The 21291-nt window shown below is 49.2% G+C and overlaps 1 protein-coding gene across 1 annotated transcript in view; it reads left to right on the forward strand.

Moving 5' to 3' along the window:
- The window catches only part of ALDH1L1 (aldehyde dehydrogenase 1 family member L1), a 93358-nt gene that overhangs the window by 70828 nt on the left and 1239 nt on the right, over positions 1-21291 (forward strand). Inside the window, exons 15-22 of the mRNA XM_024580385.4 lie at positions 2835-2940; positions 4598-4685; positions 6309-6402; positions 8884-8983; positions 10389-10487; positions 12989-13154; positions 18315-18420; positions 19625-19824. Of these exons, the coding sequence (XP_024436153.1) occupies positions 2835-2940; positions 4598-4685; positions 6309-6402; positions 8884-8983; positions 10389-10487; positions 12989-13154; positions 18315-18420; positions 19625-19824 (959 nt within the window). The remainder of the gene's footprint in view (positions 1-2834; positions 2941-4597; positions 4686-6308; positions 6403-8883; positions 8984-10388; positions 10488-12988; positions 13155-18314; positions 18421-19624; positions 19825-21291) is intronic.

Raw genomic sequence — 21291 nt, forward strand, 5'->3', positions numbered from 1 at the left:
GAAAAGAGTATAATAATCAATGTGCTTAAAAGTGAAGGACTCTTATACAACACCAAGGAACAGAAAAAATGATGAATAGGCAAGAGCAGAGACACGTGCTCACTGGGAAAAAGAGAGAGAGAGACAGAGAGAGGGAGGGAGAAAGTATCCAGTCAGCATAGACAAAACTAGGGACAGGGGAAGTGATTGAAACCCAGTAGCAAAAGGCCTTGTTTCACCATCAGATGGCCCAATGGCCCAGGGACAGTGGGCTGTGGATGTAGGAAAGCCCCTCCTTTAGCCCACAGGGAGAGGTGAGGCCAGAGGGAGGTAGCAGAGACTCCAGGGCAGGGGTTCCCCAGACCAGGCCAAATAGCTTAAGCTATGGGGAAAAGAGAAGAATCCCTACCTGGTGCTGAGAAAGACAAAAGGCCAGCTCTCTCTGATGTTCAGAAAATATTAGAAAATTTGTGAGCCCATCTCACTGCTTCTCTTAGCATCCTCCCATGGCTCCCAGTGCACCTAAAATGAACTCAGACTCCTGACTTCGGCTGCCTGCTTGATGGGGGCCTGGTGCTCTTGAGTCTATCCTCTCACTCAGCCACGTTGGCCTCCTCATGGACCCTGGACCCTCTACACCCATGCTGCCCTCTGTGTATTTGCACCAACCCCTTCCCTAGCCTCCAGTCCCTGGTCATTTAGATGTCACTTGTGTGGTAGCCTTTTCCCCCAGACCAGTGCCCCAAGTTAGCCTACTCTGTAGTCTGAGATCTTACTTTGTTTTCTGGATGACACACATCATGCAAACTGAGGCTGCTGCACTCCCAGGGCACACATAGGACATTCCCAAAATGTCTGCCGACAGAGGCGGGAATGGTTCCAACCAATGTGCACCAACCAGCTGCCCTGGCCAGTGCCCCATTGACCCTTGGAGTGAGGCCACAGCCACCTCACCCCACCCTCAGCTACGCACTGGCTCAAGACAGAACCCTGGTACAGGCAGGAGTCACCCCATTGCAGTGCCCAATGAAGTGGAGCACAGCAGGGCCGTGGCTGGGAGGTGGAGGCCTCAACACTGGGGGAGCCAAAGCCATGGGGTCCCACTAAGAAAGGTCACCTGGAATAGATGAGGCACAGAGGCGAATGAAAAAGCCTTCTAATGGCAGCTTAGCCAAGAATGCATTCATCTTGTCCTTGTGTCCTACACCTCCGTTGGTCTTGACCCCATGCAAGGGCCTGCACTGCAGACCCCCAGTCCCAGGGGCCGCAGCCTTTCCCCTATATTGACACATGCAGAGGTTTACTGGAGCCACCATAACAAATAACTGGAAGGCTCAAACAACGCATACTTGTTTTCTTAGCATTTTGCGGGTGGAAGTCCCAGATCAAGGTGTGTTTGTCAGGGTTGGTTCTTTCTAAGGCCATGAGGGAGAAACTGCTCCAGCCCTCTCCCCTAGCTTCTGGTGATTCTCCAGCAATCTTTGGTGTTGTCTGATTCTGTCTGCATGTTCATGTAGAGTTCTCCCTCTGTGTGTCTGTCTTTTCACACAGCATGCTCTTCACAAGGACAGCAGTCATACTGAGTTAGGCGTCTACCCTACTTCAGTAAGGCCTGATCTTAACTAAGTACATTTGCCATGGTCTTATTTCCAAATGAGGTCACATTCTGAGGTTCTGGAATGAAGACTTCAGCATATGAATTTTGGAGGGCACAATTCAGCCCATGACAGTGGGATTTATTTCTCTGACATCACTTCTGTTTTGGAAACCCCACAACCCAGCCCTCTCTCTCCCTGGTGACCTCACCACTTCCCTGGGAATATTCACTCTGGTCTCCCTGTCTTGTCCCTTTTAGTTTGCTGGGTGTATATGGTGTGGGAAAGTGGCTTTTCTAACCCCTCAGTGTGCCCTCATCACTCGCATGATGGCACGGGGGCCCCAAGCCAGCCTCTGTGTGCCTGCTCAGTGCCCCCTTGCTCTTATTCTGCCAGCCCCCATACCCTGTGGCTTCTCACCACCCACTCCCACTGCCTGGGTTCAGCTGAGCAGTCATCCTTTTGGAAGAGTTCTCTGATGGTGATAGTGGTCGTGGAGATAATGATGGTGATTATGAAAACAGTCTCATAGTCAGTGTGGGGCTCTTGCATGCACTAGCTCCTACAGAGGAAAGGGAAAGGCAGGGGCACATGTGCTCTGGGACCACATGTGTCATCTGCAGGTTCCCCGGGACTGTGGGATGGCCTCCCCTCCATGGAGACACTGCCCAGCCAGAGGCTTTCTCCACTGCCGAGAGGTGGTACAGCACTGGGTGCCATGTCTTAATTCAAGGCAGGAAAACCGTATCAGGTCTTCCGGGACAACTGTTTCTCTTCTTCACAGGACTGAGCCCTGACCTCACACATGAGAGAACCCTCTCCCACATCTCTGGCCTACTTGTGTGACCCTGGGCCCTATCACACATCCCCCCAATCTGCCATGTCACCTGGAGCCCTCTCCCAGTCCCTGTTAGCCTCCAGGTTCCTACCCATGCTTGTCTGCTATCACCAACCCCATTGCCTGGTGCCACACCCTACCAAACTGCACCCCTAGACTGGTCTCATAGCTCCCATCAGAAACTGTCCTGTGTCCCATGCCATCATGCCCTGGAAAGAGGGGCTCCTGCCAGACTGGATACACTGTACCATCTAGGCCTAGAAAGGCGGGCAGGAGCTGCCTTCAGCAGGACCTTTGGTACCATATCAAGAAGTCTGGCTCTGGAGAAGATAGCAGGCCGGGAGAGAGGAGGCCTCTGGTAAGACCACCTTGGGCACCCCAGCTGAGTGGAGAGATGAAGGCCTTCTTCTTTTGTATGGCAGGGTCTGTGGCATTATTATCCCCTGGAACTATCCCCTGATGATGCTCTCCTGGAAGACGGCTGCCTGCCTGGCTGCTGGGAACACAGTGGTGATCAAGCCTACCCAGGTGGGCATAGGCAGGGCCCGTGGGCTGTAGAGGTTATGGGGAAGCACCATGTAAGGGAGAAGCCAGATGGCCCATGAGCCCCTTTATCTACACTGGTCCTAGTTTCTTCTCAAGGGAGAAAGGGTACTGCTGATGAGAGCCAGCCTGCCGTGGGCCCCACTCACAGTGGGCAGAGGTGGTGTGCAGCAGGGCCAGGGCCAGCCATAAGCAGGTTCTGTGTTCTTTCCACCATGGGGTGGCTGCATCAGGGTAACTGTGCTGTTTGCAGCTGCCTGGTGAGCAGGGTCAGGGATTTCTCCACAACCCCGGAATTTTGGATTCTGGGGAGCAGAAGCCCTGTTTGCTTCACCTTGTCCTGGCCCCATGCTCTGAGACACCCCACGGTGATCTATTAGTAAAGCTGGTGCCATGGTCTCCCATTTGGCCTCAGGGTCCAAAGTTCTGGAGGGGAATGGGGTATGCAGTGGGATTTGGGCATTTGCCACCCCAGCCCCTTACAGAGGAGACATAGAGGTGGGACATGAGGGGCTACTCATGCAGGCCAGGAGGGCATGAACAAGGTCCTCCAGGGGTGAAAACACCCTCTCCTCCATGAGCCTCTGCTTCTTCATCTGTGCATTGGCAATAACATCTCCTTCCCTGCCTGCCTTCAGAGGGGAGTTAGGAACTGATGTGAAATCCTCTGGCATGTGATTCTCAACTGTGCGCCCAGGAGGTCTCCCACTGCCCCAGCTTCTTTGGGGCAATTTGCCCCCACGCCCCCCAAATAATAATGATAGCTAGCATATATAGTATTATAGTGCCTGGAGTTAGGCACTCCTTGAGCATATTAATATATATAACACATAAATAATAATTTACATACATTTGCTTATTTAAGCATCAAAACAACCCCTAAGATGACCCTTAACCTTCCCCTTTTCATGTGGGGGGCTGTTGTCCCTGGAAGACCCCCAGTAGCCCATTGTCTTTGGAAACACAAAGACCCTACTCCCAGGGCCAACACCCCACAGATTTGGCCCCTCAGCCTGAGGCCTGGTGGTGCGTGGCTCACAACCTTACCTTGACTAGGACAGTTACCTCGACCAGAAATTTATTCCCTTCTGCAGAGGAGGGTCAATTGCTGGCTGGTCAAGGGTAGGGCACTATCTCCAGCAGTGGAGGGTCATCAGAATCTCAGCTGGACCCTGAAACACCATGCCCTTCCTGGGCTGAGGTGCTGCCAGGGCCCAGCAGGTAAGCTGCTAAGGCAGCACCACAGCAAGAGGAGGAGGCTAGTTTTTCTGAGGGGGCAGGGAGAGGGTATGCCCCACAGCCTTCTGAGAGTGATGCCCTGCTGGACAGTCCTCAGACTCTGCATTCCCTGAGGGATCAGTGGAAACAGTGACACATGAAGGAAGCGGCCCAGGCCTGGCAGAGGGGCTGGAACCCTCTCAGGAGAAGTTGCTAGAAAGATACCTAATGTTAGCAGGCTCTGTCCCCTGGCAAGCTGGCTGGGTTGCTGATACCCTCTATGGTAAGGTATGAACATGTCTTCCCCCACGGGTCTTCCTGCCACAGCTGCCCCTCCCTGACTGCTACCTAGGCTGCTGAGAGAGAATGACAGAGCCCCACTTCCCAGTCCCCCCTGACCCAGTCTTCTTTCCTGCCTCCTTAGGTGACCCCACTCACAGCCTTGAAGTTTGCAGAGCTGACCTTGAAGGCCGGCATTCCCAAGGGTGTGATCAACATCCTCCCAGGATCTGGTAAGTGCTATGAATGGGGGCAGCCAGGGCTCTAGGAGCTGGAGATGCACTTAGTCAAAACAAGGACCGCTACATGATATGCCCTGGCAGGCAGAGCAACCCAGTGCAGAGCCAGTGGGATGAAAAGAGGTGACTCTGAAGCCTCATTGAAAAGGAAATCTAAGGGTGAATAGGAATTCACCACATTTTGGGGCAGGGTGTAGGCAGGGCTTGGGGTGAAGTGAGAAGGTTATGGGGTAAGGAGCAAGTCAGGTTCCAAGCATTCCAAATAGGCAGGGCAGCAAATGCCTGGGTTCTGCACACCAGGACCCCTCACACCCAGTATCTCAGTGCCTGGGACCCCCCTGGCCAGGCTACATCCCCAAGGAAGGCCTTTTAGAGTCTGTGATGCCTGGGCATCACTGTCTCCACAGCCAGGCCAGGCAATCCTTGGGCCTCTGCTGGAGACGGTGGGAGAGCTGTACATCTGGGCACCTGCACCCTTGGTGTCTACCTTGATAGATCTAAAGCCACATGTAGACAGTATGAGTTTGTTTGGGCTGTTGTAACAAGGTACTGCAGACTGGGGGGCTTAACCAACAGACTTTATTTCTGACAGTTCTGGAGGCCATAAGTCCAAGATCAAAGTATGAGCAGGGCTGGTTCCTTCCGAGGCTTCTCTCTTGGTTTTCAGATGGCCATCTTCTCCCTGTGTCTTCACAGGACCTTTCCTCTGTGTGTGTCTGTCCAACCTGCTCTTCCTTTAAGGACACCAGTCAGACTGGACTAGGGATAATAACCCTTGGTTAATTACCTCATTTGACCTTAATTACCTCTTTAAAAACCCTGTCTCTAAATACAGTCACATGTGACTAGGGCTCAGGGCTTCAACGTATGCATCTGATGGTGGGGCAAAAGTGTAATGGCCACCATAGCGAGAAGGTATCTTCAGACTGAAAGATGAAGAGGGCCACTCCATAGAATATAACAGAATTTACTGTAGGGTAACTTACTCAATGGGAAGATAGGATCAGAGCGGAAGAGATGACCCAGCAACTCTGTACAGATCATTCTCCTCTAACAGACCCCTGTTACTGTAATTGTTTAATAGTATGACTCAGGTACTAAAGAATGACAGGACAAAGGGACAAGACCACCTCCAGTGGTCTTGTGATAGATGATTGTTTATAATTGATACTATCATTACCACTTTGATATTTATCTCGGTTGTCATGCCATTATGGCTGCTACTAACAAAAATATTTATGGCTACATTCTAAGGAAAACAGATAATCATCATCTAGAAAGTTTTGATAGGCTTCCTAAAGAGAGTGAGGTTGGTCAAAGGTCACAATATGAAACTTAAAAATGAAGTAAAATCCAGGACACAGATATGGAGTTGGTTTTGTTCACACCTACATCTATAAATATGGATTTTGAGGGCATACAATTATGCCCTTAACAAGGAGCAAGACTCAATGAACCCCAGGAACTGATGGTATTAAGCACACAAGGCACAGCCCAGAACTCTGGCCTCAGTTGGACATGTGAGGGGTAATGGGGTTCATCCCTCCCCACTCCGGCACCTCAGATGCCACTCTGACTCTCTCACCACCCCCACCCTTTGCCTACTCCCATCCGCAGGCCCATTGGTTGGCCAGAGACTCTCAGACCATCCCGATGTGCGGAAGATTGGCTTCACAGGCTCCACAGAGGTGGGAAAGCATATCATGAAAAGGTAGGTGGTTGGGGTTGTGGGGGTGAGGCCACTACTGCCACGGAAGCTATGTCTCTGGTCACAGCCTCTGGACCTGGATAGTTCTGTGCATGGGCTGGATCCTGCTCCTAAAGCCTCCCTGTGCACAGCAGTTCCCAGAGGCCAGGTTAAGGCAGGTTCTGATTCCAAGTGCATGACAATGCTTGGTATGGCCACTGGTGGCGGCTCTGTGGAGCTCACTTGGGTCAGTGAGGTGCAAGAACTGCATGTGGCTGCGAGCACGTGGAATATACAGCTACTCGGAATTGAAATGTGCTGGGGACTGTAAGAGACACCAGATTTTCAAAACTTAGTACACAAAGTAAAGCACCTGATTAATAATTTAACATCAATTACAAGTTGAAATGATTTTTATTATGTGGATTAAATTAAGTGTATTGTAATTAATTTCACAAGTTTCACTTTAGGTTTTTGTTTGTTTATTTTAATGTAGCTACTAAAAAGAAATTGCTACTATATACGTGGCTAGTATTTGAGGCTTCCGTTCTTTTGTAGTAGATGGCATTGATCTAGGACATCATCAAATCTCTTATTCCTTGGATGTTCGCCTTAAACCGGCAGGGTTGTATTTTGGGCCCTGTCACTAATTCACAATACAACTTGTCCAACCCCTGACCCTTCCAGGCCTTGGTTTCCCCACTAGTTCAAAGAAGGTGTTTTATAGGCTTAGTGATTTTGGACTATGCAGCAGGTGAGCTTGGAGTGGTACTCAGGGCCAGATCCCAGGATAGTAGCTCGTAACCCTGGCTGCCCCAAGACAATTACCGGATATCTAAACCTCTCTTCACTGAAGCTGAATTTCTGGGGTGGATTTTGGGTATCTGCACTTTGATGGGTATACATAGATAATAGTTGAGGGTTCTTCTGAGCCCACTGACTTTTAGGATCTCTAAGGACACATGACCACCCATTTCTGTCTCTGCACCAAGAGTCACCTATGTGGGGAGTCGAGCTGCATCATGACAATCTATAGGGAGAAAAGCTTCTCTTGTATTAAAACAATGTCTCCTTGTTATAGCTCCTAATGCGGAGCAATGCTCTCTCTCCCTGGGACAGTCCTGCAGCCCCTGTCCCCACAAATTCACAGGCCTCTCTATGCCCCACAAGATGGGCTTCATGCCCCTCACTCAGCCTTGCACATGCCTTCTGTGAGCTAGACTGGGCTGTGTCTCCATTCTCTAATGGTCACCATGCTTGTGCCAATCACAATGTCCTTATGTAACATCCACTTTTCGGTCAGGAGCCATGGCCAGTGTAGCTGGTGGATCATGTTTTTGGGTCAATAGAGGCTGATGTCACAGCCTGTGAGTGCACCAGTTGTGGCTGCTCTGATTCATTTTGAGTGTAGTGGAGCAAGCCTTGGTATTGAAGAGGTGGTGATTAGAGAGAACAAGGGACTGACGGATGGACAGACAAATGAATGACAAAGTAGGGGAGTTAACTGCAAATAGTCATAGCAGCATATTTACCTCTTCTGATTCAAAAGCTGGCCAGTCTCTTTTGTGGTGTGTAGGTAATAGTTACATCTGATAGTTACAACATGTGTGTGCAAAGTGCAGAGGTAGGACTCTGGAAATGTCCACTTGGAGAACTCCAAGAACAAGGGTTTGGGTGGGCAACATCCCATGGCTCTGTGGCTGGTTTCTTCCCAGGATCCTCTCCAGCCCTCATGGCTGGTTCCTGAAACAAGGGAGTCCTCCTGTAATCAGCTCTGAGCAGGAGCCCCCTGCCCTGTGTCATGCCTCATGCTTCACTTGCCCAGTCTTTTGAGTGTCCCTTTGGAGACAACGTCAATAAATCTATTTTGTGTCCACCAGTGTAGTGTGCACAGAATCCCCACTACTCTGCTTGTACCCATCACTAAAAATCTGAGGTGTAAAGTCTCTAAAGTACTGCAGCTGTGCCAACTGGGGAATAGTTTTCTGTTTGATTTATTAGTTTGACATTTATTGAACACCAGTGGCATGACCAGACAAACACCTGTTCACTTTGGTGAGGCTTAAGTGCTGGTGGATGGGGTCAGACAAATGTACTGTGGTGCACAGAAGCTTAGATTTTATAGGGGCTGTCAGGGCAGGCACACTAACAAGACACTTTTGGAATAGAGGCCTGAAGGAGGTAAGGAATGAGCTTTAGGGATATCTGAAAAAGGAGTGACCAAAAGGAGAGGCAGTGAGAGCAAGGCCCTGTGGTGAGCATCATCCAACAGAAGGTGGAGGAAGCACAGTGGGAAGCCAGTGAGCAAGGGCAGGTGGGAGGGTGTAGTTGGCCTGTGTAGGATAAGGAGAAGGTACTGGACCTGGCCTCACATGGGGTTCCCTCCAACCTTCTGCTTGCTCTTTCAAGTAAAGCATGTTTGGAGCTGCCCTTGGCTCCCTCCACCTAGAGACTTTGTGTACCCATCTGCCAAGAACCCAACGCCACCAACACTGTTTCTTTCAGCTGTGCCCTGAGTAACGTGAAGAAGTTGTCCCTGGAGCTAGGTGGGAAGTCACCCCTTATCATCTTCTCTGACTGTGACCTCAGCAAGGCTGTGCAGATGGTGAGGGCTGGATGGCATGCAGGGTGGGAGGTGGAGAGGGGGAAGCTTTCTTTGATGTGAGTCAGACTCACACATTTAACCTAGACTGGAGTGTCACCACAAGCATGGACTATGGCAGGAAGGGACTTGGGGACAAGAAATGACATGTGCCCTCGAAAATCAAATTTCCAGGAAGTGTTATAAGCATAACTGGAATCAGCTTCACGGATTGGGAAACATGCTAAAATCAGCATGGCAACCTTTCCTATCCTAGGAAAGTAAAGCAGAATACTGGACACTTGGGCACAATTCTGCTGACAGCAATCCCCACCCTCAACCTTTGGTTGTGGCTGTGTCCACACTTGCCCACCTCTGCCACTGACACACTGGGCAATCTTAGGCAAGTTACTTAACCTTTCTGGGGGCCTCCATGGTCTCACCTGTATGATGGGGAGAATAGTATACTACCTCCTATGGTTATTACAAGGATTAAACAAGCTACTATGTCTGAAGGACTTAGAATGGTAGCCACATGTAGCATGTGCTATGTATCAGTTCTTTTTACATTAGTATTGTCATTGTCATTGTTATGTCTCAGTCCCTGGCTGAACATTATTATGAACAACATAACAATGTTCAGCCAGGTGCCCAGATATGCTCCCCCCCCATCTAAGTCCCACTGTGCCTTGGAAGATGATGTGGCCACCCAACACAGATATGAAAAGGAGTCCAGCCTCACTAGATGGGGAAACTGAGGGAGGCCAGTCCATCAGCCTAAGGATCTTCGTTCTGGTGCTGAAATGACACTACTGGGCCAGAGCCCCAGGCTGCAGGGCAGTACAGCCCAGCTTTCAGGAAAGCCAAGCAACCAGCCTGTTGCTCCCTCCCTGGTCCCTCATATGGGGCTCCCCAGGTCCAGAAAGCAGTCTCCCTTGGTCCTGTGTGCACATTTATTCTGGTCTCCTTCCAGGAGTTCCCTCAGACCTGGATGGCAACCCTACCCTTCTAAGATGGGCTGGCTGCCTGCCTTTGCCCATCCTCTGTTGCTTGCTTGATGCTAATAGACTCTCCAGGCTCAACTCTAAGGGTGTGGGCTCTGATTCCTTGAGTCACCCCAGGGAGCTCATCCAGTATGCAGGTTCTCCATGCTCATCTCATTTCACTTCCTCTTCTCTTCCACTCTCTTCAATATGGACACAGGCTTTGCTTCCCAGGGACAGGTAACCTTTTGCTTCTCCTCTCAGTTTGACTAAGAAATGCGTGTATGTTCCCAGCACTAGCTAGACCTGGCCACCTTAGTAGGTCAGGACATGTGCATTCCTCTCCTTTTCTTTATGAAGGGGATACTGGAGCCTAGTGGGATTGGGGAGCTGTCCACCCTGCCAGGGAGCAGCTGTAATTCAGCATTCTTGTCCATTTGCCAAAGGGGATGAGCTCCGTCTTCTTCAACAAAGGTGAGAACTGTATTGCAGCAGGCCGGCTCTTCGTAGAGGACTCAATACATGACCAGTTCGTGCAGAAGGTGGTAAGTTCTGCCACAGGGCCTTGGTGCTGGTGCACAGTCATCTGAGCTGAATTGGGCATGGGCCAGGTGGAGTTGGTCACAGTTCACCTTGGGACAGGGAAACTTCACAGGGAGCTGTATCAAGTCTTCTCTGTATTTTATTATTTTAGCAAGAAATGGAAACCTAGTAGCTAAAGCTGACATACCCAAAAAGAGTTTATCTTAGGTTGGCTCCCTAGCAGTGGAGCCTGAGCCAGGAAATCATGTGGCTTATCAGAGGTGATCACTCACAGGGGTGATCACTCACAGGAAGCCTGGAAGATGTCAAGGTCCAAGAGAAAACATGGACTGAGGACATGGTCTCAGGTGACATCCAGCCTTGGCCTGACCCACTGATAGGAGCTTGAGAGCACAAATGGTAACACTCAGCTGTACCCCTGGTATTGAAGGGCCAGGCTTTTATCTCCTTATCAACAGTTGTTGACTGTAGCTTGTCCACCAGCTGGGGGAGGGCAGTTTCAGTCAGCTCCTGGGACTTGACAGCAGCCATCTTTCACAGCCATTGTGGAGTGGGTGCCCACAGGTTAAGGAAATGGGATGGGGTGCTGACAGCATCTCTTACATTCTTACAACATAGATACAGAAAAGATCACTTTTTCCCCAATTCTGTTGGAACAGACTGTGGGGAAGGATGTGGGTTGGTGTGACTGGGTCTGGTCCATCTTGATCCATTCATGCATAGTAGGGTTTGGGGAACTCTGGTTGGCTCAGCTTTAGCCAAGACCCCCCTTTCCTCCACATGCTGTGGAAAGAAAAATCTAATCCCAACAAATATGAAAGGGGCTGCTGGGGGCACAACCTCCATGTGCAGGTTTAAACAAACTATATTTAGGAAGTCAGGAAGAATGAGAATAGGCCTGGGGACAGGGTGGGACTGCTCTTAGGAAGGAGTTCCTAGAGAATATCTTGAATAATGGGTAAAAATATAAAAGGCAGTGAACAAAGGAACAGATTTTCTAAAAGGGAGTGTAATAGTTTTTGCCATGTAACAAAACTAGAGTCTTGAGATAACAGCTGCTCACGCAGCCCAAGATCTTGTGGATTGGTGGTGTGGACATCAGCCCAAATTCTCCTGAGCTTGCTGACGCATCTGTGGTGAGTTGTCAGGTCAGCTGGGGCACTTAGTGGTTATGCTGGATGGCTTATTTTTGTCTCCATGGCCCTTCATTCTGCGGTTTGAGCATGGGTAGGCGCAGGGCCTGTGACAGGACTCCCAAGAATGAGAGTGGAAGTTTAGAGGCCCCTTGGGAGAAGTTCCCCTTCAGATCCACTGGGGGAAGGCTGGGCTCGGATTCTCAAATGCAGAGAGTGAAGTGCACACCCAGTGGACTCAGCAAGATTGCCCTTCGTGTCCTGGGGAGACAAGAGCAGTTGGGTGGCCAGGCAGGACCACAGTGGGGGCTTGGTCCCAGTTTGGGGATACTTCAGGACAATCAGAGGAGCTAAGGGAACCTGGTGGGAGGGTGGAGGTGGAGAGGCTTGAGCACCTCCTGCATATTAGTAGACCTGGCTGATGGTGTGGAGCCTGCACCGGAGTGAAGTGGCTCTGGTCACAGAAGAGGCCAGTCAAGCCTGACCTTGAGGAGGCTACAGTGAGGGCAGAAATGACCTTTTTGGTCTTTGGAAACCAAGGAAGGAGCTGGAGAGAGAGGTGACAAAAATGGGAGGGATGGACTTTAGCCTGGAGCCCTGAATATCTGGTGTCTGCCCCTCCCCCTTTGAATGCTGATTATGTTCAACTGAGTTCCCTTTCCTATCACAACATTCCACACCCTTTTCTGACTCCCCCAATCCCAACCCTAGGATTGTCAAATAACACCTGGCATACCCCTTGAGGAGACTCAGGCCATCTCTAGGCAGCAAAGCCTAGACCTACTTGTATGTTGGCTGAGGCAACAGAGAAGGCTTCCTGGATGAGGGGGCCTTCCTGTTGGATTCTGAAGCAGGCATAGCTGGTCTCAGAGCCCAGGTATCTCCATTCCACTCAGTGTCTGTCCCACCTTGTCACCAGGGAATTACAGCAGGACTGATGTTTCCCCATCCCATCCCCACCCCATGTCCTGGAGTCCTGGAACGAGCCTTCCTTCGGCTTCTTAGTTTGTGAAGCTGGGTGCAGGACCAGCGTAGAGACACACCCTGTGCTGCCTGCCCCCTCCTCCCACCCCGCATAAGCTCTCCTGCCTTTATTTTCCATTCACCTATATCCCTGTACAACTATGTTTCCCAGTCATTCTGACACTAGGCTTGGGTTTCCTTGCACATAGCATATATTTGAGTTTCAGCCTGGAAGGCAGGTTGGGAACAAGAATATGGAATGCCCTAAGTGCCAGAATCCAGCATGTGGACTTTCTTAAGGGACCTGGTTGGTCACTGAAAATGCAAACATGGAGGGGCGTCAGGTGATGAGCAAAGTCAGAAACTTCAGCACCTGAGTGAGACCTGACTAGAAGGACTTTCTGCAGGTAGAAGAGGTGCAGAAGATGAAGATTGGCAATCCTCTTGACCGGGACACCAACCATGGGCCACAGAATAACCAAGCCCACCTACAGAAGCTGATAGAGTATTGCCAGCGTGGTGTTAAGGAAGGAGCCACACTAGTCTGTGGTGGAAAACAAGTCCCTCGGCCAGGTCAGTCAGAACACTCCTGGCCCACTTGGGCAAACCGAGGCAGCAGGTAGCATGGCTTGTGGTTTTCTGCCCAGCACTAACTGCAGGTATCTGAAGGCCACATACATTCACAGTCAGGCTCCCCAGTCTCAGGCCCCATCCAGGATCTTGGATGGGGTGGCATTGGCTATTTAGACATCTGCCAGACTAAGTGTGGGACTGGCAAGGTAAAGGCACCAGAGTTGGGAGCATAGTCAATGCTAGTTTAATCTGTATTGTAGTGGACTCTGACTTGCAACTTACATCACTGCATCCTAGACATTCTTTCCTCCCACGGGGTTCGAGTCCTGCATTTCATGCTTTTCTTATATTTGGCCATTACTTTCTGGCAGTTGCTCTTTGCTGGAAGCTCTCAGTCCACCTGTCCCTTAAATATAGATATATCCCCAGGTCTGTCCTGAGTTTGAAGCACTTCTCATGTTAGACACTTTCCCTAGAATATCTCAGTCTCTGCAATTGCTCAGACCTTCCCAAATATCTGTCTCCAGGCTCCTTCTCACTCAGAACTCCTGAACACCTGAACACCTCTACCTGCATGAACCCCAGGCCTTTCAAACTCAAAGGGTATCAAATACATCACATCATTGTAGTGTCCCCAGACCCAGCTGGACCCTGGACACACACACCTGCATCTGTAGAAGCTTCCATTTGATCAAGTCAGCAGACCCAGAGGAGCTGGAGCCACAGATACAGACTATTTGAGCTGCTTCCCTATTAGACCGCCTGCTGCAATTGGACAGGAGCCATGTGTCTCCTCTACACCACTAGGTCCCTTGTGTCATCAGTGAGCCTGCACCAAGGCTGAGTTAGTTTGATGGAATGAAGAAGAGATGGAAAGAATGAATTCTTTTTTTTTTCTTTTGATATGTTTTAATTGTTGAAAACAAAAAGTTACTTTTAAGTAAATACCATATAATACCAAAATTAATTTCAAAGCCAGGAATTGTTTCTATAAATATGATTTTAAAATCATCACATAGCTTTAAAAAGTTGTAAGAAATATTGCTTGGATCTCATTTTTTGTCAGTTTGTTTGTTTTTAAATTATTTTATTGTTGTTCAATCACAGTTGTCTGCATTTACCTACCACCACTCCCCGCCACCCCAGCCAAACCCATCTTCCTCCCTTGCTTCCATCCCCCCTTGGTTTTGTCCATGTGTCTTTTATAGTTGTTCCTGAAAACCCTCCCCCCCATATCCCCTCCCTGTTTTTAAATGTGTGTTTTATTGATTATGCTGTTACAGTTGTCCCAATATTTTTCCCTTTCCTCCTCTCTACCTGGTACCCACCTTCCCTCTAGCAATCCCCACCTTAGTTCATGCCCATGGGTAATGCATGTAAGTTCTTTGGCTTCTCCACTTCCTGTGCTATTCTTAACACCCCCTTGTCTATTTTGTTCCTACCAATTATGCTTCTTGATCCCTGCACCATTTCCTCCTTTCTCCCCCTTTCTCCCTCTTTCCCTTCCCAGCTGATAACCCCCAAATGATCCCCAGACCTATGATTCAGTTCCTGTTCTAGTTGTTTGCTTAGTGTGTTTTTCTTTTAATTTTTTTAGATTCAGTTGTTGATAGTTGTGACTTCATTGTCATTTTAATGTTCATAGTTTTGATCTTCTTCTTTTTGTTAAATAAATCCCTTAAATATTTCACATAATAATGTCTTGGTGATGATGAATTCCTTTAGCTTTACTTTGTCTGGGAAGCACTTTATCTGCCCTTCCATTCTAAGTGATAGCTTTGCTGGATAGAGTAATCTTGGTTGTAAATCCTTGCTTTTCATCACTTTGAATACTTCTTGCCAGCCCCTTCTTGCCTGCAAAGTTTCTTTTGAGAAATCAGCCAACATTCTTATGGGAACTCCTTTGTAGGTAACTGTCTCCTTTTCTCTTACTGCTTATAAGATTCTCTCTTTATCTTTAACCCTTGATATTTTAATTATGATGTGTCTTGGTGTGGTACTCTTTGGGTCCAACCTGATTGGGACTGTCTGTGCTTTCTGAACATGCATGTCTATTTCCTTCACCAAATTAGGGAAGCTTTCTTTCATTATTTTTTCAAATAGATTTCTAATTTCTTGCTCTTTCTCTTCTCCTTCTGGCACCCCATTCATGAGAATGTTGGAATGCTTGAAGTTGTCCAAGAGGCTGCTTGTACTGCCCTCATTGTTTTGCATCTTTTTTCTTCTTGTTGTTCTGATTGGTTATTTTTTTTCATCCTTATATTCCAAATCATTGATTTGATTCTCAGCTTCACCCACTCTACTGTTGTTTTCCTTTAAATTTTCTTCATTTCAATCAACGTATCCTTCATTTCTGACTGGATGTTTTTGATGCTGCTGAGGTCCTCACTAAGTTCCTTGAACATTCTTATAACCACTGTTTTGAACTCTGCATCTGATAGATTGCTTATCTCCATTTCATTTAGTGCTTTTCCTGGAGTTTTGATCTGTTCTTTCATTTGGGCCATATTTTTTGTCTCCTCCTTTTGGCAGCCTCCCTGTGTTTGTTTCTCTGTATTAGCTAAAGCTACTTTGACTCCATATCTTGGTAGTGTGCCCTAATGTAGTAGCTATCCTATAGGGTCCAGTGGTGCAGCCTCCCCTATCACCCAAGCTCGGTATTTGAGGTACACTCTTCATGTGAGCTGAGTGCACCCTCCTCTTGTAGTTGAGCCTTGATTTCAGTTGGCAGATCAATGGGAGAGTTTTACCCAGGCTAGTCAGCTACAAGGGTTAGCTGTTACCTCCTACCACCAACCTCCACCCTCCATGGAGGATGGAGGATCAGCTGTTCAGGGGCACAGCTGTGCAGGGGCAGGGGCAGGGTGGTGGTGCTATCCACTGGGTGTGCTGGCCCTGGGGTTTCCCAGGTGGTGCAGGCCAAGGTTAGTCCCCCACCTGTGTTTTGCCCAGGGTTGCCTTTCCTAAGCTATAAAGCAACCTGAGATTGCTGCTGCTTGTGCTGGGCTTGGAGATTCCCAGGTGAAGCCAAGCTGTGAAACTAATCTGGCTGCTGCTAGTGCCCATCCTGGAGCTCACTGAGGCCAGCTGTTGCTTGTTTGATAGGATTTAGGAAGTTGTGAAGCATGAGCCAAGACCAGCAGCTTGGGTGGGCTCGTAAGTTGGGTGGGGTGGAGTCTCTGGGGATCTCCAAGGTTGCTCAGTGTTAGCCAGATTGATGGAGTCTCAAATATGGCACCAGCCTGTCAGCTCTGTGGCTCTGTCGAGGGAGAGCTTAGAAAAAGCCTCTGCTTTCCTTGATGACAGACACTTCAGCCTCTCCCAGTATGACACTTGTGCCCTTCAAACTGCCACCCGGGTGCTGGAGCTCTGAGGGAGTGAGTGTGAGTAGGTGAGTCCATGTGTGGGTTCTTTAAGAGGAACTGCTTGGGGCTCCAGATATTTCTTCCACTAACTCAATCCCCACTAGTTTTTGAAGCCAGAAGTTGTGGGGAATTATCTTCCTGGCACTGGAACTCTGAGCTGGGGGGCCTGGTGTAGGGCTGGGACTCCTTGCTCCCGAGATGTCCCTCCTGATTTTTTATCCACCACATGTGGGTAAGAGACCAGCCCATTCAGCATCTGTGCCCCTCTTACCAATCTGGATGGATGTGGTTTCTTTAATTCCATAGTCGTCAGACTACCATTTCACTCTACTTCTGATGCCTCTGAGTGATGGTTGTTCTATAGTTTAGTTGTAATTTTGATGTGGTTGTGAGAAGAGGTGAGCCATGTCTGCCTACACCACCATCTTGACCAGAAGCCAAGAAAGAGTGAATGCTTGACTCCTCTCTTTTCTTGACCCCTTACCCTTACTTTTAATTAATTTAATTAAATAATCTTACATCTAGATATCTTTCTTGTCTTTCCTGTATCCTTGCCACCATCAAACTTAGTCTCTGCATCTTCTCTTGCCTGGATCATCACTGTGGCTTCCTGCAAGATCTCTTAAACCCTGCTAACAATTACTTATGCCACTGCCACAGGTCAGGTCATGCCTCCACCAATATTGAAACACTTCCACAGTGACCCATTCTCCTGCAGCAGCAAACTCAAATTTCTCAAGTGCCCACCTGGTGTCATGATCTGTGTCTAATTGCTTGCCTTTGACCCATATTCTGGCCATGCTTACCTCTCCCTCTAAACATGTCTTGCAGTTACTTGTTCTCTATGCATCTTCCACTCCTCTGCTTAGTGAACACCTTCCCATTCTCCCGACTTGGTGAACTCGTTATCCAGCTTTAATGACAGCCATCACTGTGTCACAAGCATTCCCAGGCACCTTATACCTCAACAGTTTTATGATCACCATACCACCACTGTTTACCTACCTCTTTCCCACCCCCACTCTACTGGGAATTCCATGAGGTCAGAGCTCAGGGGTTGATATGAGAGAGAGACATGAAGGCACTGTTCAAAGAGCAGTTGGGGGGATAGCACCCAGCCACCATGAACAGTGATGAACCTTCACCACCACCACTTGACCTGAAGGGTAAGAGGAGGGAGCAGAATTTCTGGGACCTGAGTAGGTGGTGGATCCATGTTGACAGAAGAGCAGAAGGTTGCATCTTGGCCAAGTGCACTTACCCCTGCATCTAGGGAGTAAGTACCCACATTGTGGTGCCAGGAAGAAGGGTGGTCAGCCCTGGGAGGTCTTATCTATGAGGACCAGTGTCCAAAGCCTCTCCCCAACCCTGGCCATTTCACAGGGACTAATGGAGAACCACATGGGAGGCTGCACTAGCCAGAGCATCAGATATATTTTCAGATTAAATGTCTCTAGAAAAAAAAAAAAAAAACAAGTCTTTGTCATAGTCTTGAGCTTTGGTGCTGGCTTTGGACAGACTTGGATCCAAATGTCAGTTCTATCACAGACCAACTCTAAGCCTCATTTTCTTCAGAAGCATTTAGTTGAAAGGGTTGTGAAGCTCACATGAACTCACATGTCTGGGGCAGGAAAGCCACCCATAGAATGTGGCATCCACCGTACAGATATCACAAATAGCATTGCTGGAGTGGAATGTGCATGCAGTGGCTGGTGGGACCCAGCCTGGATGGAGAGAGGCTAGAATACTAGAGGAGGGCCTTCTCCCATGTCATGGGCCTCTGTCTCCCCCACAGGTTTCTTTTTCGAGCCAACTGTTTTCATAGACGTGGAGGACCACATGTTCATAGCCAAAGAAGAGTCCTTTGGACCTGTCATGATCATCTCTCGGTTTGCCAGTGGGTAGGGAATCTGCTTATATCTCTCAAGAGCCTGATTTTTTGCCATGCATTACAGAGTTCTTCACATGTGGGGGCAGGAGGAGAATCCAGACAGGTTGGAGGCTGTGGGTACAGCCTGGCTGCCTGCTGAGTCCTTGTCAACCACTAAAGTGAGGGTAGCCCCGGGGGACTGGTAGGGCTTTGGGTCCCAATGTGAACATTCTCTGAGCCTTTGAATGTCTCTCATGGTGTGTTGGGCTGTGTCCTAATTATCTACTGCTATGTAATAAACCACCCCAAAACTCAGTGGCTTGGAATAGCAACACCTATTTATTTCCTTTATGAATCTGCAATTTGGTTAGGATTTCATAGAGCTAACCATCTCTGCTCTGTGCCACATCCGGGCCTCAGCAAGGATGCCTGGAGTGGTTTTCCTTGAATGGGCTCTGGGCCTCCCTGCGGGCTTCCCTTCTCCAACGGCAGCCTCAGGGCCTCTGCTCTATACCTGATTCCCACATAGGTGGGGAGTGGGGAGCTTCAAGGCCCCTCAAGATCTATTGATCAACCTCAGAAATCCCAGAACCTAATTTTTACCATGTACTATTGGCCCAGCAAGTCAGTAAGGCCAGCCTGGGTTTAAAGAGAGAGGGATTGGACCCTGTGGCCATATTCGAACTACCACAGGTTCTTTTATTATTATTTTTCAAAACAGAGCCTTTGAATAAGTTATAAAATGGCACCTTCTCCTATACTTCAAACTGTGCAAAAATGATCAATTATCATCACATTCTGATTGTATTAGAATAAGATGCTTTTCTACCATCTACCAACTAAATATTGTGCTAAGTCTTCAAGGGACACCTTAACATGGCTCCCTGGGGAATACCCAATACATGTGCACTTCCATGTGTCATGGGGATCCCACCTACCTCCTTTAGGCTTAAGTTCCACTGTCTGTAAAGTGAGGGGCTCATCTTTGATGACCTGAAGGGTCCTTGTGGTCGACTGTGTGTCTTCCTCCTGTCTTTAACTTTGTCTTTTCCTCTCTGTTGCACTGTCTCCTCCATTCTTGCTATAGTCCTGGCACATTTTTACTCAGAAGGTCCTGAGTGGTGGGGAGCTTGGAGGCAGGGTGGGCTCCCCTTTGAGGGAAAGGATGCAGGTCTCCAAGAATCCCATATTCCCCAACACTCCTTCACCAAGTTCTTCCTGGATTTTCCCTGCAGTGACGTGGACACTGTGCTGTCCCGGGCCAATGCCACAGAATTTGGCCTAGCCTCTGGCGTCTTCACCAGGGATATCAGCAAGGCCCTATACGTCAGTGAGAAGCTGGAGGCAGGCACTGTGTTCATCAACACATACAACAAGACTGACGTGGCCGCTCCCTTCGGAGGGTTCAAGCAATCTGGATTTGGCAAAGACCTAGGTAACCTAATTCTAAACATTTGTTAGAGGCCACTTGATGCCAGGCCCTGTCCCAGGAGCCAGGGGTGTCACAATGCAAAGACAGTTGTTGGTGCTCACTTCTCACTGAGAAGGGACAAGTTGTAAGTAAGGCAGCAAACAAGATCCTTCTAGAAAGTGAGGAGTGTTAGAAGGCAGAAAAGACAAAGTAATATGGGCAAGGAGACTGGGAGGGTGACTTCAGACAGGGACCATGGAAGGTCTTTCTGAAGAGATAGTACCTGCCCCAAGATCACAGTGGTGGGAGGAGTCAGCCATAAAGACCAGAGGATGTGTGTTCCCAGAAAAGGGGATGGCAGGTCCTGAGAGAACCAGCTTTGGTCTCAGAGCTGCAGAGAGAGGCTGGTACAGGTGCAGGGTGGGTAGGACAGGAAGAGAGCAGACCCAAGAGGTAGGCAGAGGCCAGATTGAGGGGCCCAGGGGCCACAGTCAGGCCTCAGGCTTCATCCTCAGGGAGAGGGGAAGCCATGGGTCCAAGTGTTCCCACTGGGACAGTGTGAGTCCCTAGTGTAGAGACAGGGTCACCTATGTGGCAAACCAAATGCAAGCCTGGCCTGACCTGCCTCCCAGGAAAGTGAAGTTCTGCTCCAACACTCACTCCTCTTTCCCTGGGCTTCTGTGTGACTTAGCGTGGGTCCTACTCCCCTGATCCTGCCACTCCAGAAGCCGGCAGCTGGGGAATAGCTCCAGTTGGGAATCAGCTCTGATGCCAAGCTTGGCAAGGAGCAAAAGATATGAGAGAGCAGCACATTGTCTCTTAGAAGCCTCCATCCCTTCAGGCCTCCTCTGCCCAGGTCAGGGTTCTTAGGGAGGTTCAGTCTGAGAGTGAAACCAAAAGGCAGTGACTGCTTTATTTCTCCTTCCCTCCATCTTTGAAACTCTGAGGAAAGCTCCAAGGGCTCTTGTGAAAGCCGCCCAACAATACCCCCCAAATCCTGACTCTACAAACACTGCATGCAGAAGCAGGGTGCACACTCATATACATGCACACACACATGCATGCTGGACACTTCTGCCCCCTGTGTCCTTGCCTTCCCTGGGCTACCTTCCTGCTGTCCTCCATGGAAATCCAAGAGGACCATCATTGTCCAGAGAGGCCACAGGTACCCAAGATATAATCTTTGTCACTTATAAGTCTGTTCCCTGAGTTCCCCCAGACCCTCCTCCTACTATGCCCACAAACCATGCCTTACAAATATCCCACCTGGGATGGGCCAGAGACCTCAATGGGCCTCAGATGATGGTGAGAACAGGGTGAGCAGAAGCATCAGGGAAGCATGGTTTCTGGGGCCAGTGTTAGTGGGTAGGGGAGTTGTTAGACAGCCACAGGCCCCTTGTGCTGTTTATGGGGCTGAAACATACCAGTCGCATAGCACAAGGGAGTTCCAAGGATCCCAGGGACCCTTGAGGCACCCCTTTTCCCAGTCAC

This window comes from Desmodus rotundus, chromosome 10 (assembly GCF_022682495.2).
Source record: "Desmodus rotundus isolate HL8 chromosome 10, HLdesRot8A.1, whole genome shotgun sequence".
Lineage (NCBI taxonomy): Eukaryota > Metazoa > Chordata > Mammalia > Chiroptera > Phyllostomidae > Desmodus > Desmodus rotundus.